This window comes from Solanum verrucosum, unplaced genomic scaffold (genome assembly GCF_900185275.1).
Source record: "Solanum verrucosum unplaced genomic scaffold, falcon-dt-bn FXZP01000009.1, whole genome shotgun sequence".
Classification (NCBI taxonomy): domain Eukaryota; kingdom Viridiplantae; phylum Streptophyta; class Magnoliopsida; order Solanales; family Solanaceae; genus Solanum; species Solanum verrucosum.
Genome location: NW_026020231.1, coordinates 1,655,196 through 1,672,677, shown reverse-complemented (window position 1 = coordinate 1,672,677; position 17,482 = coordinate 1,655,196). Strand labels below are relative to the sequence as shown.

Below are 17,482 nucleotides of genomic sequence, written 5' to 3'. Positions count from 1 at the left end.
CCTTAAGGTTTATATTTATTTATTATATAAAATAATAATATTAATAAAATATTAAAAAGAAATAGTTCAGAAGATAAAATAAAAAAACAGAACAATAAAGGAAGTGTCGAGCGAAAATTTGGAACACAATATACAATTGTTCCTTGATTTCAATTTATTACTAACAAATTTTGAATCAATCAACAAGGTTGACATCTATAAAAAAAATTGGAGCGTTTCTCCTCAAATAGAATTTTAAATGGAAAAAATTTGAAATAATCAAATTCCGATACAATATCGCACCTCGAACGCAAACTAAAAAATCAACAAGATTGACATCCAAATATTATTTTGTCTTTGTGCTTTTTTGTCTTGTAAACTCTATTTGATGCTATGTATTTTTATTTTTATTTTTATTTTTATTTTTGAGCTAGCTAGAAAGTTTCACTTTAAAATAAAGTTATTGCTGTGAAAGATAGATTGTACATATTTCCAAGATTTGAATTTACAATCTTTAATTAGTTACTATTTAAGTTATAACCTTGAGTGATATTTACGCTATCTAACTTTAAAGTCTAAGTTGTACTTATAACCTTTAGTGATATTTATGCTATCTAACTTTAGGGTGTGTTTGGTATGAAGGAAAACATTTTCCGGAAAATGTTTTTCAATTTTCTCATGTTTGGTTGGGCTAAATGTTTTGGAAAATGTTTTCCAAATCAACTCATTTTCCTCAAATTTAAGGAAAATGACTTCCCTTCTAAACTTAAGGAAAACATTTTCCAAAAGTCTCTTCCAACTTCAAATTACAATTATTTTTTTGTTGAAAAAATTAATATATTTTGTCCCTACCCTCAAATCACCCCCTAACCAACCCCCCCCCCCCCAAAAAAAAAAAATAATTTAAAGTTTGTTTTTAAATTCAATTTTTTTACCCCACCCCTTCCCAAAAAAATATTTAAAATTGTTTTTAAAATATATTTCTAATTTCATTTTTTTATTTTTTTACCCACTACCCTCGCCCCTCCCCCCCCCCCACATCAACCCCCCTATCAGCCCCCAACCCCCTTCAAAAAGAAAAAAATTTAAGTTTGTTTTTAAAAAATATTTTCAACTTCAAATTTTTATTTTTTCATCCCGATCCTCGATCACCCACCCCCTTCTCGGGTCACCCCCACCCCCCCCACCCCTAAAAAAAAATTGAGTTTTTTTTTAAAAAATATTTACAAATTCAAAATTTCATTTTTTCACCCTACCCTCGACCCCCCCACCCACCTCCTACCCAGCCCCCCACGCACCCACCCCTAACCCCCCCCCCCCAAAAAAAAAATTTAAGTTTGTTTTTAAAAAATATTCTCAACTTCAAAATTTCATTTTTTTCATCCTACCCTTGACCCCCCACCCACCCACCCCCACCAGCCCCCCCTCCCACAAAAAATTTAAGTTTTTTTTAAAAAAATATTTTTAATTTCAAAATTTCATTTTTTCACCCCTAGAACCCCCACCCACCCACCCCCTACCAGCCCCCCACCCCCCTCCCCAAAAAAAATAAAAAATTTCAAGTTTGTTTTTAAAAAATATTTTCAATTTCAAAATTTCATTTTTTCACCCCTACCCGCGACCCCCACCCACCCACCCACCCCCCTACCAGCCCCCCCCCCCCCCCCCCCCCCCCCCCCCCCCCCCGCCCCCAAAAAAAATAATTTTAAGTTTGTTTTTCAAAAATATTTTCAACTTCAAAATTTCAATTTTTCACCCCTACCCTCGACCCCCCCCCCCTTTCACCCACTCCCTACCACCCCCACCCCCCAAAAAAAATTTAAGTTTGTTTTTAAAAACTATTTTCAATTTCAAAAATTATTTTCTACTCTAGTAAAAATAAAAGATATTTCTCAAAAATATTTTTCATTCATAAATCAAACACTAAAAATCTTTTCTGGAAAATATTTTCTACTCACCAACCAAACATGAGAAAATAAGTCAAAAATCAACTTGTTTTCCAGGAAAACATTTTCCTTCATACCAAACACACCCTTAAAGTCTAAGTTGTGTTAGTAGAGAGGATATATTGTTTTTATTTGAAGAAAGTTTATGCATTGATGAATTTACATAATTTCTAAAGTATTACCTTTTCTGTACATCTTTTTTTGTCTATATGTATTAAAAATAGATGTTAATTTTATTTGTACAGTTTTAAAAAATATAAGAAATAATTTATCACTCTTAATTTACCTTTATTATCAAGTAAAGTTATTTCCCCAATGCATTATTTAAAACATTAAATTTATTATATTCAAAGAGTGATATAATAATTATCATTTTATGTATTGCTTCTTAAAGATCAAATATGTCAAGTCAATAGTGAACAAGTAAATATGAACAAAGAAAGTATTTAATATCGTCTCCAACTTTCAAACATTCAATTCATCATAATTATTAAAGTATATGAAGGCTAAACGGTTAAAATATTTAAATTTAAAATTAGGTTCGGACATTTGATTACCTAATTTATTATGAATACAGTTTTTCCTAATTAAATTATTTACTGAAATTTTTAATGTTAGTAAAAACATAATTAAATTCTTTAATGATTGATACACCCAACTAGGGGAAGGATGGAGACCACGTTAGTCATAGGGCTGGCCATAAAAATAAAATGTTTCATATTTACTCTTCTATGTCCCAATGTCAAAAATTAAATTTATTTTTATATATTATGAATTTATGCCCAAAAAAAAAGTACTTTAGCAAATAGAAAATCTTGGTAATAGTATATTTTATTTACTTTGTAGTGTTGTGGTAGTGACCAAAGTGGTTAATAGGTTGGTTTTAACAATTAATGGGGGTGAAGAATAAAAACTAGGTAGATGTTTGATCATAAACGTTGTAATATAAAATTTCAAAATGGTAATAGTAATGGTTGGTAGATGATATAAAATATGAAACTATTGTTATAAAAATTAAATCATAAATTTAGGATAAATATTGAAATTAAAAGTAACTCCAATCGTTAAAGAGAGTTGAAAAAAAAGTTATAAGCTATTTTTTAAATTTGAAATACAACTGCAAATAAAATTTAAAATTTTCCTAATCAAATACTTATTTTCAAATAAAGTAAAAAATTATTCTAAGAAAATCATTTATAATTTTTATGGCCAAACGAAAATATCTGAAGCAGGAATCTATCACATGAAAGTATAAATTGAATACTCAAATGTATAAACAAATAAAATAAAAAATAGCAAAAAAAATAAAAAATTATACCTCATAATAGTGAAATAATATCAAAGGTTAAGACAGGAGAGTAACACAAAGTCAACAAGTTTGCATTACATTTTTTATGATTATATTATTATTTTTTCCAGGAAGAAAACATTATTGTACTTTGATATATCTCAAAAATGGAGGATGAGAAAAGACAGGAAGATATGATGATGGATCAAACAAAATATATGTAGTAAGAATTAAACAAGGTCATGTGACCATAATTTCTTGTCATGTTCATGAAAAAGACATTAATGCCAATCATCACTTTATCTCAGTATATCTATATATAATAAGTTAGAATGCAATTATCATTGTAACTATTTTGTTAGCTTTTAATCAAAAGCTAACAAGAGTTTTAGTTACATATTTATTATTTAGTTAAATAATAAATATGCCATTGTATGAGTTATTTATTACTCATTCCTTTTGAATTTGTTAATTTGATTTTGATCTGACACATAGTTTACGAAAGTAACTTAGATTTTGAGAAAAAACATTAAGTGATACTTGAAGTTGTCCCAGATTTTCAAAAAGACACCTTAACTTAGCATGCGTCCTATTACCCCACAAACATTCAAAATCACAATAAATACACATTTTTTACACAATATTTCCACTTTGGACAAAAATATCCTTCGAATGTGCAATTTCTTAAAAATAAAAAGTCGGACCCATTATTGATGTATTGAAGGATGCTTTGGTAATTTCCTATGATGAATTCGTTTTGTTTGTTTCTTTTAAATTTATTTTACTATACTAAATAATTCTATAAAATATTATGAATCACGATAATTAATTACTTAAATATTTAAAAAATATAAAAATATATAAAAGATCTAATTGACTCTTCAAATTTTATCGGTGACACATAAATTGGGATAAATGAAATAGTATATATTATTTGAAAATTTCTTAGAAAATACTATAAATTACAGTAATTAACAACTAGAAATATTTCAAAGACAAAAAAAAATTGATTGAATCTCAAAATTTTTTTAGTACTACATAAATTGAGAAAGAAGAAATGACCTCTATTATTTGAAAATGGCGTAAAAGTATTACAAATCATACAATAAGAATTAACAATTTTAAATTTTAAAAGACTTTAATGCTTTATACTTATTCTATTTCCACTTTGGACAAAAATATCCTCCCAATATGCATATTTTTTTAAACAAAAAGTGGGACCCATTATTGATGTATTCAAGGATGCTTTGGTAATTTTCCTATGATGAATTCGTTTTGTTTGTTATTTTTTTTTAAAAAAATAATTGTATAAAATATTATAAATCACAATAATTATTTACTTAAATATTCAAAAGATATAAAAATATGTAAAAGATTTGATTAACTCTTTAAATTTTATCGGTGACACATAAATTGGACAAATGAAATAATATATATTATTTGAAAATTACTTAGAAAGTACAATAATTTACAGTAATTAACAATAGAATATTTTAAAGACAAAAAAAATTGATTGAATCTCGAAATTTTATTAGTACCACATAAATTGAGAAAGAAGAAATAACCTTTATTATTTCAAAATTGCGTAAAAGATATTACAAATCATACAACAATAATTAGCAATTTAGAATGTTAAAAGACATAAAATTTTTTTACCATAATTAACAATAATTAAAAATTTAAATTATTTTAAATTAATATTAAAATTTAATTAACTCTTTAATTTTATCTTTGTCACATAAATTGAAACAAAAAATAATACATATACTAGCACGGACTCCGATGTCTAGTATATATATATATATATATATATATATATATACTCCAAATATGCATGTAACATAACATGGCTCTGATGAAAGTGATCCTTTCGAACTCATATCGATGTTTACGTCAAATTATATTAATTTATGAGGCTTAAATGAATTAATAAGATACAATATATATTAATAGTAGAATTTAATGAGAAAAATATATGTATATATTCAAATTTATTTAGTTTTTCATGTGTTTTAATTCTTTATATTCAGATCGAGTAACATAATTTATGTTTGCGTTCGGTTAGAAAGTAGAAGGAGGGGGGAACCCACCACGTGTTTGTCATATGCTAATAAGTATTTAAGGAACATGATGATGATGATGCTAAAAATTAATTATCAATTAGAGAAAAGTAGGAATGTGATATATTATAAATTAATTTTTTATAAAAGGTGATAAGCTTTTTATTTTAAAGAGAAAAGAAAAAAACATTAGAGAAGTACTGTATGATGCTGGGCATCATGTATGTTTTCCAATTACCAATTTTGCCTCATGAATTACTTTTTTTCAAAATACACTTTATCCTCTTCATATTTTACTTCGTGGGTTTCCCTTGATATATTTTTATAAATGAATTTCTGAAATTTTTTTTCCTATTTTTGGGATTTATATTTCTACTACACTTGGAACAGTCTATTTTGGAAAAAGGAAAGGAAAAAAGTACAAACATGTTTGATCTTTTTAATTCACTTCACTTTAATTTTTCATTTTCTCCAACGGTTGGAAATGTGAGAGGAGATTGAAGCAGAAAAAATTATTGCATAACCAATAAATATAAAGTGATTGTCTTGAATGCATGACATGTAACAAAATATTCATATAGTTATTATTTATTGATGATAATTAGTAGTAGTAGTATATATCCTCACGTCATTAAATACTTAAATAGTCCATACAAATAAATATTCACAATGAAACTAGAGTCTAAATTTATTAAATCAAATCCCGTGAATTGCTATATACAAAGTCAATATTAATTTTTCTATGGAAGATAAGTATGTCAAAAATGTTTTTTACTTATAATTTTATTTTCCTTTTTGTATTCACCATTTTTTTTTAACTCCGAAATATTTCGATTATTACCTCTAAAGCTGGAATCGCACCATAATTTGGTATCCGCGCGTGAGGTCTGGACCATAATTTTACAGAGTGCATAATTAGATGTCACCCAAAGTGAAAACCAAGCAATTGTTGCAAAGGTCCTTTAAATAATAGCCCATTGGTGGAGCCCAATTATATTAACTCAACATAGCAAAACTCCCATCTTCATGATTTGACATCATATCATATCATATCATTATTCAACCAATGCTCATGTGGAACTAATAATATTACCACCTCTCATTTAATCACATTCTACATATCTTATATAAACTTGTGACGGTTCATGACAGAGGGCAGGCTGATGAATATGGATCAAAGATAAGCTTATGATAGAGGGGTATATATATGTTATCTTTAAGCGAATTCATAAGAAAGTGAAAAGTTCTACAAGACATAATACAAATTCATGACACTTTAAAACCCGATGAATGTTGTAGCACACGGGACAAATCTGTCAGGTTTGTTGGGGGCAAAGTGGATAATACACACCATGAGTTTGGATCGTGACAAAATTACTCATTAATTGGTGATTGACCTTCTGGGATTCATATCTTCTCAATATCTACTGTAAGAAATGCTATATTTGGATTTTCTTGGGCAATGACAATGGAGTTTAACACGCGAAAAGGCAGCTTGGAAAATGCATCAGCTTCTTTACTGAGTTCCCTTGGAACCAACTATATGTATCTATCAGCAAGGTACAGAATACACTCACTACTCTATGATGAAAGGGCAAAAATGAATGAGTTTTGACAGCTAAGAACTATATACATTGACGCCGAGGATGAGAGTGGAGAGACGATACTCAGAGAATTTATTTTCAGGGCCTTGAAAATTTTAACGAATGAAGGACGTTTAGCCATTGCTTATTTTCTTGAAGTACTTGCTGCAGCCCTTGAATAGAGTCGGTTCTTAACTTGGTGAGTCTTCTGTACACTGCTATGGATCGAGATCAACAGCTCATCGCGTTCAGCTACTTTAGAGTATATGAGACTTTCTTGTTTGTTGTGAATCCACTGTCAAAATTCCTGTACCTCATTTCTTTTCTGTATAGTATAACCGTGTGAAATGGGAGCACCATACAATCAGTTTCCATTTTTCCTCACTGAAAAAGGAAAAAAAAGGAAAGCTCAGTTGGGTGGTTGGTGACTACAATTGTATGGAGTAGCAACCCACAAAATACGTAAATGAACTAGACGAGAAGACCAGCAACGATATATTAACAACTGATTAGCAATTGTTTAAATGCATGTCTGGGAGGAGTCAATTTGTTATCTTCTCTTGTCAACTTCCAAACAATTGCTAAAACATATAACGACAGTAGCAGAAAAGTTAATTACAGGTCACTTACCTAAATTTATAAATTCAGAGGCCTAATGTATTGTACACATTGGTGTGATTAAAAAGGGCCTTTCAAAGTAGTGAAACATTTTACCTCTTTGGAACCATGATCGTCGAACAGCTTGGCGGATCTGGCGCTCATGTTTCTCCAGGAGTTCTTCAACTCTATGTGATTGAGATAGCAAAGGTCCTGAGAATTCAACTTTGTCCATTTGATCCTGAACCTGTTAAAGGTACGATTCTAAAAGATCAATTTAAGTTCAATGATTAAATATGCAACTCCATTTTATGAGTTTGCAATTGGCTATACGCTTCTCTGAATGTTTCAGTAACAAGCATGGAGGCTTAATTATTCTAAAGCATAGTCACCAATTTCATCATTTGAAAAAATAACAGGAGGACAGAAAATGAATCAAACACAGAAGTTGTAAGCCGAAAATCCCTAAATTCATCAACTATCATCTTTTTAGTGACTGCTCCATTTAGAATAATCGCATCCCTTCATTTTAAGCAGGTTTTAACAATGTGAACAGAAAATGTGTAATTATTATATTTGAATCCTGAGAAAGTGTTTGACTAACCACGTTGATCCTCTTGAAAGCTGTCTCCTCTTTCAGATAGAGAGCCAGTGACAGTTCTTGAGAGTGATAGCCATCAGAAGCATCAAATGAATCTGTCTGCTCTAATTGGCTCCAATGTCGTTGCATTGCATGTTTGGTGGATTCATAGGTGTCACGGCCCTTAGAATTGGTGCGACTTCCATTTGTAGCTTCATAGTTCTCTTGTTTTTTTAGCTCCATGTTATTTTTAGTATGAAGTGCACCTGAAGGTTCAAACTTTAGGCTTCTTGAACTTGATTTACTCCTTGATCTCATTGACGAATCATCAACCCGTCTTTTCGCCCATGCAAAACCACTTGATCCTGAAACTTGAAGAGGGCCTGAAAAGGGGACATCGCCTTGAGATGCATTCTTAATGTGGGAAGCCTCTCCCCTCAAATCAACGGATGGCTTAGGTCGCTCAAGACCTATAATAATGTCTCCTTCTTTTAGAGTACCCAGACTACTACCATTACTTTTAGGAACACCTTGATTTTGGACGGGTAACTTCTGCAGAGAAAAAAATCATTTAGCTTTCCCTGTCTATAATATGCAAAATGAAGAAAAAATGCACCTAAACTTTTTATAGGAAAGAAGGAAAAAAAGAATACCTCTTCAGGTGCCAGTTTATTTGTCGCAGTCTGTTTTCTGATTGACTTTCTGGTTGTCTCAGGTCCACGGGCTCTTCCACTAGGCTTCTTCCTGAAAATTCTCATACAATTAAATCAAAACTTAGCAAGATCTATGCAAAAGCTAGAAAATGTAGCAAATGCAAGAGCTAGTGTCAACACTTATGAGCAAGATAGGGAGCTTAAATACTACTATCATTTTGTGGAAGTAATCATTCTATCAAAACCAATTTCGCCATTTTAGTCAAACAAGTTTATACTCTGTTTCAAGTTATCATGGTTTTAAGAGCATTATTGACTTGATTTTAGCATAATCATACCCTTACAGCAAAATGACGGATGGACAGCACGCTTCATCCTTGTCCTTTTGTGTAGGGTTGGTTTTGGGGGAGAGGGTGCAGAGGGGCATTGGGTAGGGTATTTCCCTTTTGTCAACCATTGTGATTTTCCCTCAAGTAAAATTATAACCAGAAAAATATTACAAAAAATTCTCCTGGCAGAATATTATCAAGTTCTCACCTTTTTGCTTCTTCACAGTGTTTGGCATCAATCTCTTTGCTTGGTGGATACTTTGGCAGGCTTAAAGGATCACAGGCGTGAGGCTTTGTCTTGAAGTACTAAAGATAGAATCCGAAAGTTGGGAATTAGAGATTTTGAAATTTATGTACTTGTAAGATAAAGAAAAAGAATTAGTTTTACATGAGAGGGAGGATACATGCATTTACTATTAGCAAAAACTAATGCACATAAATAACTTATCAGGAAAAAACAAAATAAGGCACATAAATAGTAAGATAACAAAAGAAATAAAGTATAAACTAACAATTTTAAGTTTTAGAGAAGAGAACATGAGAAACATGTAAAAAAAAAAAGAGTTGGATGAAGAGAACATGAGAAAGATTTCAAAATGCACTTGAACAGTGAAAAAGCGAAGAACAAACAATAAAACAACATTTCCAGGTTTTAAAAAAATGAAAATCAAGACACATTGATAAGAAAGGGAAATTGTCATTACCATATCAAAAAAGGAAAAAAAAAAAGAGAAGAAATTAAAATAATACCTCAGATGCAAGGGCAGAAGAAGCAGTTCCACGTTTCGGTGGCTCCACTGAAAGAAGAGTCTCTATGAGTGAGACTGAACTTTTGGTTAGATCTTTAAATGTGTCCCACAGACAGCTCTCATAAGGATGTTGCGGTTTAAATAGAGTTGCATGAGGAAGTTTAGATTTCTTCCAGTAATCATCTGGTGGGGATCCACAGAGCTTAAAAATTTTATGCAGCTGTTCAACCTGTAGCACAAAAGAGCGATTGTTCAGCTATTAATCATGCAGCAAAAAACTAAGAAGTATTCAGGTTAATTGGCCAGCAATAAATCAGTTCACCAAGAAAGACTAAACGTGAAAAGTATGAGCTAGATAGGCACATTGCATTACTAAGGAAAGAGGAGGATGGAACAGTATGAGCGGTAAAGTTTTTATGGGGTACACTTTCTGCAGAAGTATGTTAGTGGTCTTCTATTCAATAAAAGTAGCTACGAGAAAAGGTAATTTGAGCAAACAATTATTCTAATAACAATTGCAAGCTTGTTTAACAAGATTTGATGATTTTGACCACTTAAGTGTGCTAAGAGATCTAAACATTGAAGGAGGTACCTCAGTTCTCCCCTGAAGAATAGGTTTACCAGTAAGAAGTTCACCAAACACGCATCCGACACTCCAAAGATCCACAGAGGCTCCATACTCTGTGGAGCCCAACAGAAGCTCTGGAGGACGATACCATAAAGTGACAACTCGGCTGGTTAGTGGTTGCTTTCTTCCAAGGTTACAGAAGTTCGCCAATCCAAAATCTGCCACCTTTAAAATTCCGTCATTATTTACCAGAAGATTTGCACCTTTGATGTCCCGATGCATTACGCCTCGAGAATGACAATGCTCGATTCCAGACAACAACTGCTTCATGTAGCATTTAATCTGTAAAATGAGCCAGCTCATCCTTAGCCCAACAATAATAGTAAGAGCTCATTGGGTTCCCCTTAATGATCATGTACAAAGTTTGGTATGCCAAACTCAAATTGTAAGTTTTTGCACATCAATGATCAATGGAGTTATTTAAAAAAAAAGAAAAAAAAAAAGAGCTCACTGGGTGGAAGAGAAGGTAAAGTTTACTAATAACATTTCCAAAACAAAACAAATGGAATTTTTTTGTCATTTTTTTTTTTTCGTGAACCATTCGTTGAAAAGATTCAGTTGATAAAGCTGTAAGGTAATGTTATGAAAAGTTGGCAAACCTGTGATTCGCTGAACTCAACTTCTGGACAAGACAGGAGTCCTGAAATATCATGTTCCATATACTCGAACACAAGATACATGCTACAAGACAATCTGGAGGTAATTAGACCCTCTAATTTGATGATATTGGGGTGATCAAGCCTGCGGAGGATCATAATTTCTCGTGCCATAAATCTAACACTTTCTGGCTCGAAGTTATCAAACCGCACCTTCTTCAGGGCAACTGTCCTTCCACTTTCTAAATCACGTGCTCTGAATACACTGCTGTATGTACCCTGACCTATCTGTTAGAGCAGTGAAATGGTATAGGAAAAACATTTCTCAGTTAGAAAACCTAAAGTCACAGAATGATAATAAAAATTGTTAGTAAGTCTACCAAGTAGGAAGAAGAAGCATATTGACTCTAGTCAACTGATGAGCAGCAAACTTGAATTGGTGCATAGCAAATAAAAGTGCAGTTCTATTTTTCTCCATGAGTTTTAAGGTGTTTCCATCATTTAAATATTTCTTTATGTTAATAAAACAGTTGTAAGAAGTTTCATATTTCAGTACAGCAACATTCTTCTCTTGATACCAAAACTTCACCAAATAGGTACTAGTAAAGAAAATCTCAATTTTTTAGAACTGGTAAAATTCACCTCTCAGCTGCTATGGAACAGTGATCCAAGTTAAATATATTACTTTCAACAGCTGAAATATCAATGCAACAGTGCTTATGATTTTTTTAAGAGAACTAATGACTTAGAGACCTAGATGTCTGTTGCGGAAGCATGTATTTTGGAATCTGGATGAGTATACGAAACGAGCCAACCAAACTGACTCACTATAATCCCAACATTAGTCCGTGAAAAGGGAGGAAAAAAGCAAGTTAGCAACTCAACCTTTATTAATTCACCGGCTTTAAGTTGAATTGAAAGAACTATATGAAAAGGGTAGACTTTTCTCATTAAGCTAGCAGCAAACACTACTACCACCCGATTCCTTTTCCATTTTGGTACAATGCTTTCAACTAACAAGCAAAAGAACCCCAAGAAAGAACAAATCTTTCAACTTATCTTATTAATTCTAGAATAAGAGAATTAAGCCGGAAAAACAGACTTCACATTAATTTATTTTGCTTTACATACTTAATTTTTGTTATGCTTTACTTGAGGGATATCGAAAACAATCTTTTTACCTTCTTTTTACTACACGTACACACAAAGAGAACATTTGGGTATGTTGTTACTGGTCTGGTCTTGAATCTAACATTGCTAAGAAAAGTACCCTGCCATATGAGACGTTAACCTGATATATCACAATCAAATGAGAAAGTACTTTTGAGACATCCCTAGGCTACGGCAGTATCACAGGACAAAATTAAGAAAAAGACAACTACTAATAAGGACACAACTTCTGCACTAACAGAGATTTATACAGATAGCTAGCCCTTGAGTTTTGACCATAGATTTTGAAAATTTATCAAAAAATATCTGTTTGGCAAGTTCCCAAAAAATGGTCTGTTCCCCACACAAAACTTCAATTTTTTTAAAAAGTAAAATGCACAAACACTACTTCAAATTTCAAAAACCTGAACTTTCAAGTTTCAACTTCAAAATCTATGGGGAAACGGAGCATCAAATTATGATTTTGGCAACAAACCTTTTCCAATTTCTCGAAAGACTCAGCTCTGAGAGGCACCCATCCTTGAATGGCTTCCCCTGCAACAGCACTAAGCCAAGCAGGCCAACCAGCTGCCACTTGTTCTCCTTCCACATATTTCTGCAAATTCCCCAACCTAAAACTCACTGACTCACTACCACACCCATTCGAACTCGCCCTACCTGACTCATCCAACTCGCTCTCCGCACCACTCAGACCCGAATCCCCCCTCTTCTTCACCTTCTTCAAATCAAAATCCAACCCAAACCCACCACTCCCAACCCGACCCCTACCCGATCCGACATCTTCCCCATCTCTAACGAGAATCCCCGAATGATCAAATGCAGGAGTAACCGACACAGTCTGCTTGGAAGCCACACAACCCATGGTGGACAAAAATGTCAGCAACGGCGACCCAGAACCACCATTAGAGACACTTTCACCGGCAACAAAGACTAACCCAGATGAAATTCGACTAAATCTTGACGTGGGTCAAGTTCAATTCTCAAGCAACCAATGCCAATCCCAAATATATTTATACGATCAAGAAAACTCTGTTTAAAGTCACTTCCTTTTCTCTCTCAAAACTTTTAGTTGCGGCAATTGCGGAAGGTGGTCAAGAAGGAAAACTACAAGGTTTATTAATGGGGTTAGCACTTAGCAATAGCAGCAATGGAATGAAGCGCAATCAACGGAGAGAAAAGGAAGTTGCTGCACTTTTTACACTGACGTTCTGCTGCCTTTGTTTATAGGCTGTGTTGTGTGTTTCTTCTCATTTGCCTTTTTTTTTTTGTGGGAAAAAGAATTTATTTATGAGAATAATAAAGAATGGGCGGTCTTTGAGAGCAACAAGTTTTTATTGACTTTTATGAGCACAAGTTTAAAATTTTCTATTCTTGTTTGTTCTAGTAGGTTTTTTTATATAGTAAAAAAGGAAGTATTTGAAAATATTTTTGAATTTGATATGAATTGTCAGTTTCATTTTTGAACTATTGAAAGCCTGAAAAACATTCTTCTACTTGATTAATTAAACTCAAATACACATCTGATCTGTCACATGATACAACAAGTGGTTTCAAACACTAATAAAAGCGTAGAACTGATGAATAATTAGGGTGTATTTCCCCATGCGGCAAGATCAGATGTGTATTTAAGTTCAACAAGTCAAATAAATGAATGCTTTTAAAGTTATTAATAGTTAAAAAATAAAACTAATACTTCACGTCAAATTTAGAGGTTTTTTCAATAGTCTAGTCCTGAAAAAAATCTCTTTATGACATATATATGTATTGAGTTTGGTGTGTATACAATAAATATGAAGTGGTTATTTTTGGATAGTACTATATGGTATGGGCAAGTGTAGAGAGTGACAAAAAAAACAAGTCCTAAAAAGAGAGTGAATTTGCCAATAATGTAACGCGTGGAATATACTGTGTGGGTAGGAAACATGTTGGTTGAGTTGGTGTTGACTAAATACCACTGTGTTTATTATTAATTAAATTTGATTATAAATGTATAGGTTTGGTTCAATTTTTATGTAACAGTTGTGGTCTTAATGGGGAGGGCCGTCTTCTAATTAATTATATTTAGAGCAATAATAATAATATATATAGTTAAATTTTACATCCTCCATTTATTTTTTATTGTCATATTACATTTTTCGAAAGTTAATTTGATTAATTTTTAAAGTGAAATTAGATTACATTAATTTGATATTTTAAACAAAAAATTTAGATATTCAAAAATTATACGAAAAGTATTATAAATTGCAATTTTTTGCATATCAATATGATGAAAAAATACGTCATAAAATGTTATTCAAAGTTCTTATCATTTGATTCTAAAAAAGAAAATCAGAACAATTAAAGTAGACGGAGGTAGCACAAGTGAAGTCTGAAAAGAATAATGCATGTAGACTTTTATTTCTGTCTAATACAAATAGAGAAGTTGTTTTTGATACTTCCTTCAGCAAATAATAGTTGATCATCTTACTAAAAGTAGTTGTCTATCTTACTAAATCAAAAAAACATTAACTAAATTTTCCTATATAACCTTGTAATTAGTTTTTCTTTAAAGTGTTCATGTTTATTTGTAAAAATTCGAAAAGCTTTGCAGGGAGTGAATTAGTAAAATTATTTTTCTTATTTATAATTTCTTAATATACGTGTAAAAAGAAAAGTGATCAATTACTATGATTTAAAAGGAGTAAATTATATGGATTTATATTATACTTATAATAATTTAAAAATTAGAAATTAGAAAGATGAAGTGGGAGAAGGAAGAGGACAATTGTGTGAATAAAGAAAGAAAAAGAAAAAGGGAAAGTGAATTGAATGATGTAAAGAGGGGGAACAATGAGAGATGCTTTTTTCTATTAATGCCTATTAGCTGTTTCACTGTCTTCTTTCTTTACTTTCTCCACTTAAATTTTATTAAGGCTAATTACTCCTTTTAGGGTGTATAGGATACCAATAAAAAATGAAAAATATACTCAATACTATAAATAAATAAAAAAGTACTAACTTTTTCAGATAAGATCTATACCACTTTTCTGTAAATTTTTGATTTATTAAACAGTCTTAAAAATAGCTAGTATTTACTTAATTATGTGAACTTAAATATACTATCGATCTTGCGATATGAGTGAAATACACATCTAAATTATTACTAAGTTTAAGAGTGTTTTTAACACTTCTCTCAGCATTCTATTAAGAGTATCATTCTCTTACAAGAGTTTGAGACCACTTGTTATGTCATGTGACAGATCAAAAATGTATCTAAGTTTAGTTAATCAAATAAAAAAATATTTTTTAGACGATAAATAGTTCAAGAACGAAATTAATAATCTAAATCATTATAAGGAGTTTAGAACTTGACCGACATTTTTGAGCATGCTTGAGCCCAATTTCCTAGCTGGATTATGATGTCAAATCATTTTCAGTTGCCTTTTTAATTATAATGATTACCATGATACTATCCATGTGAAAAAATATATATATACAGTGGAGTGCCACAAGCTTTTTTTTATTTTTTATTTAATTCTTTTTGGCAAGTGTTTACCCCTTTCTCAATTTCCATTTGTCTTATAGTAACCACACTTGTTTTATTAATGTGAACTTTAATTATATGTGATGACCAAAATCCTAAAGTAGTGAGCATTGACTTCCAAATTCTCATGCTGCTCTGTCACATGCAGAAACTTTTCCCATTAGAAAAGTATTTGTTGTCTAATTTATTTATTAATCACATAAAAGCACTTAACTTTCCACATGTCCTTGCACATCATTAGGGAAAATAAGTAACAACCCAAATAAAATTTACTTAAATTCTTATAACTAGGTCCGTCTCAATAAAATTCGAAGTCTAAAATCAAAATTTATATAAAAATAATAATTCTCAATTGACATATATAAATTGAATAACAACAATACAGTTAATATTCTATCGGAGAAATCTGAAAAAATTAGAATATACGCCGACTTCAAAATCTAAATCTCTATGTAGAGTAGTATATATAGTAAATATTGGGGAGGGTGGTTGGTTGAGAAAAGAAGATTATATAAGATTATGAAAAGATTAATGAGTAGTAGTGTTCAAAGGTTGGGACCATTTTTTCATGTTGGACAAGTGATTAACCACCAACTTTCATAAAAAATGAAGAAGCAATTGCAATTGGATATGTTATAACAAATCCATTCATTCAAATTTGTAGGGATAAAAACATTTCTCTTTCCTATTCATAATATAAAATATAAATTATAAATGTCTATTTAGCCTTTTCATACTCCTTTTAAAAAATAAAAATATTTTGATTATAGTATCTCACATATTGATGATATTGTCATGATAAATATAAGAAAACGCTAGTGTACTTGATGATTGAAGGACATATCGACTTACATTAAGCTAGTCGGAGAAACATTAATGCAATTGTGAATCTATTAGAAGAAAACTTAGAAATCGACTTCGTGACTCTTAGTTAAATGATACTATCATAATTTTCACTTTTACTTTTTCTTTCACCCCAACTAAACAGACGACTCAACATTTTCAAGTAGCCTAGGCTGAGCTGAGGGCAATCAACCAAACCACATAGTGTTATAAGCGAACAAGATAGTCTGATGCATGAATTATTTTGTGTTTACACGTGATTTGAGGAAGGTCGCATCCATTTAAGAGTGTGTGTGTGATATATATAACCTACCCTACAAATATCAGTAATTGATATTACTATCTCTATCTATATGAGCTCGTAATTTATAATTCACCCGAAGATAATTTCACAACACGAACTTTAACGTACGTATGTTCATGAAACCTAATTTTTAAAGACAACTCGTGTTACATAAAAGTTTTTTTTTTTTTTGAAATAGAATGTTACATAAAAGTTTTTAATAGATATAATTTAAACAGGAATGAACTAACAACCATATTATGAATCAACATTAAAGAAACCAATGACCAAGTCTTCAACAATTGATAAAGCTAATAATAATCTTGTTTTCACATCTAAGAAGTAAGTAAGAACATGTGTATTTGAAGGCCTATACATATGACTCAGTCATGTCAAACGATCTTCTCTCAGTTTACCACGTGTATGTGCTACTTGCACCCTTTTAATTTAATCAGAAAAAAAAAATCTTTATTTTTTTCATCTTTCCTACGATCAAATTCTTCATCATATTCAAAAAGCAGGAAGAATCTAACTACGAATGATGCTCGTTTCTTTATCTTATCTAATGAAGTATTATATTTATGATTGTATTGCATCCATCTTAATATTCACATTTCTGCAACGCTCATCTTGTGACGACATTGATGTCTTACCTTATTTTTGTATAACTTGCTT

General features: G+C 31.3%; 1 protein-coding gene across 2 annotated transcripts; it reads right to left on the bottom strand.

The window, feature by feature from the left end:
• Positions 1-6,687: 6,687 nt before the first annotated feature.
• Positions 6,688-13,426, bottom strand: LOC125832385 (protein IMPAIRED IN BABA-INDUCED STERILITY 1). 2 transcript variants are annotated; one of them, XM_049511527.1, is made up of 9 exons: positions 12,634-13,426; positions 10,992-11,276; positions 10,357-10,674; positions 9,766-9,993; positions 9,224-9,321; positions 8,687-8,777; positions 8,058-8,585; positions 7,571-7,700; positions 6,688-7,240 (listed from the first exon to the last, which is right to left on the bottom strand). In XM_049511527.1, the coding sequence occupies exons 1-9, from the start codon at positions 13,018-13,020 to the stop codon at positions 7,221-7,223; spliced, it is 2,085 nt and encodes a 694-aa protein (XP_049367484.1). In that variant the 5' UTR covers positions 13,021-13,426; the 3' UTR covers positions 6,688-7,220. The 2 variants fall into 2 exon arrangements, with proteins under 2 accessions (XP_049367484.1, XP_049367485.1); XM_049511528.1 differs by having other exon boundaries at positions 8,058-8,582.
• Between the last annotated feature and the right edge of the window lie 4,056 nt (positions 13,427-17,482).